General features: G+C 40.5%; 1 protein-coding gene across 1 annotated transcript in view; it reads left to right on the top strand.

Moving 5' to 3' along the window:
- Positions 1-2,272, top strand: part of LOC121931655 (ras association domain-containing protein 8-like) — a 20,198-nt gene that overhangs the window by 1,928 nt on the left and 15,998 nt on the right. Inside the window, exon 2 of the mRNA XM_042469630.1 lies at positions 749-938. Coding sequence (XP_042325564.1) covers positions 749-938 — 190 coding nt within the window. The remainder of the gene's footprint in view (positions 1-748; positions 939-2,272) is intronic.

The following is a 2,272-nucleotide window of genomic DNA, read 5'->3' as shown; positions in this document are numbered from 1 at the left end:
CGGTCCGCGCGGGAGTCGGGCCGTCTATAGGCTCCGGCTCCCCCGCGGACCTTCTGGCGGCGGCGGCAGACCGCCGCAAAGCGGCGGTGTGTAGCCCGCCTAGGTGCAAGAGAGAGACCAGGAAGGAGTGCTCAAGAGTGTGCGGGGGATTCCTGGAGATCATCTTACCCAGGGCACCCTCAACCCTTGCAACACTTGTCTCGAAAATAATGTTTTGCAATTAAGATTAATATCATCTTCAGCTCTGGTGTGTCTCATGTATTATAAAGAGCAGGTTTATCTAGGAGGCATGTCAACATTCCAGTTGCTAAACCTATCATACATACAGTACATTAGAAGAAGGAAATCAGGCAAAGAGGCAGTTGTACTGATGGACAGCAAAGGGGTAAATTGGTTACTATGAAAAGATAAGGAGTTTTCCAGAAAGCTCAAATAATTTTTCCATCAGTCTTCTCTGTGGGAGATGTTGGAGAGACAGCCATGCTTGAATTATTTGTAAAGAAGGAAATGGACATCTGAAGAACTGGTCAAATGGGGAGCTTTGCTCCTCTAAAGTGGTTTTTTCAATACATAAGTAATACAAGAGCTAAATAACTGAAGGCAAAAGACCACACTTTAGTGGTTATGTATACTGTATATTTAAAAATATATGCCCTCGCTCACAGTTGTTTGACAAGTATACTGTGTATATGAGGAAAAAATTCTGATAATTATTTTGTTTTACCTGTTTTTTTATTTGTTGTTTCAGGTGAAGATTGCTTATGTGAATTTTGTCAATCATTGCTATGTGGACACTGAGGTGGAAATGAAGGAAATCTACACCAGTAATCATATTTGGAAGCTATTTGAGAACTTTCTTGTGGACATGGCAAGGGTAAGCTTTTATGCCCCATTTAATATTGTAGAAAAGAAGTGGAATGATGTTTCTGATGAAGCTGGTATTTATTCATAACTGTCCTGATAACTGTCTTTAACTGTCTTTTTATTTATTTTATTTTAAATACATCATGCACTGGAACCAGTAAAGCAGACTGTTATAGAACATCCTTTTCACTTAACTTCTCTGAGTACTCTATTATATAGTCTTTTCACTATGTAATAGAATATGCAACTATATTAAGTACAGTGGTACCCCGGGATACGAATTGATCGCGTTACGAAATTTCCGGGATACGAAAAAGTTAGATTGGAAAAAACTGTTCCGGGATACGAAGGTTTTTTCGGGTTACGAAATTTTTTTCGGTGCGAAATTCAAACGCGCGGCTTGCCAGCGCTAACGGAAAGCCCTTTTCGGCTTGCGAAATGCATCGGGTTACGAACACCGCGGCGGAACGAATTAATTTCGTAACCCGAGGGAGCACTGTACTTCAGAAAATAACATTATATTTTACAGTGCGCTCAAGGATGATATTTTGCCACTGTATTCCAAAGTGTCTTTGCACAATGATTGCCCCAACACCTAAGTGTTCATGCTTCAAAGCACACAGTATGTGAAGAAGAGAAGTACATATATAGCCAGACCTGCCCAGAATGCTCTAAAAAACCCTTTCTGCTGGTCTATTTTGTGGAATGGAGAAAATGCCCTTTTACCATTGAAACTGACATGTTGCAGTGACTTATTACAGAAAAAAAGCTCTGTCTCCTTGCTTCTCCCTGAGCTGCAAGATGATTGTGTATGGCTCTAATTAAAATTACCAGAGAAACATAGACTAAGTGTCAAGCAAGGATGGGAAACTTCCCAGTATACAATCTTGACAAAAGGGGAATTTTTTTCTGGTGTTCATATCATAGTTAAGTGCCTTCACACATCATTTTAAAATGGTTGGAGTTCTTCCAAAGGGTTGAAATAATAATAACAGATCTAAAGCCACATCCTGACAAGCTGACAAAAAGACTTCTGTTTGCCGTTACGTCAGATGTAGCAGTCAACAATGAGCCTAAACAAAGATGAGTCTGCAGACCAGAGCAAGAGCAGGTCTCTTTGTTGCTCACACTGATGAGAAAGCTGACACAGAATCTCTGCCAGGATCTTAACAGTATCAGCTGACATATTGATTCAAGGAGAGTTCCTTTCCTGATGAGACCTACTCTGTGCTGTTCTTATTTTGGTGGCAAACCTCTACTTGGTATCTCCCATGTTACTGGTTAAATATCCACTTATCCCAATTCCTTGTGTGTTCTGTGGAACGGATGAAAATATTGTTTTCTTTTGAGCTGGAAACCACAAAAGCTGGTAATGGCTGATTTTGGCTGCTGGGTATGAAGTTGTACT

Source organism: Sceloporus undulatus, chromosome 5 (assembly GCF_019175285.1).
Source record: "Sceloporus undulatus isolate JIND9_A2432 ecotype Alabama chromosome 5, SceUnd_v1.1, whole genome shotgun sequence".
NCBI classification, from domain to species: domain Eukaryota; kingdom Metazoa; phylum Chordata; class Lepidosauria; order Squamata; family Phrynosomatidae; genus Sceloporus; species Sceloporus undulatus.
This window is presented reverse-complemented; position numbering and strand designations above follow the sequence as displayed.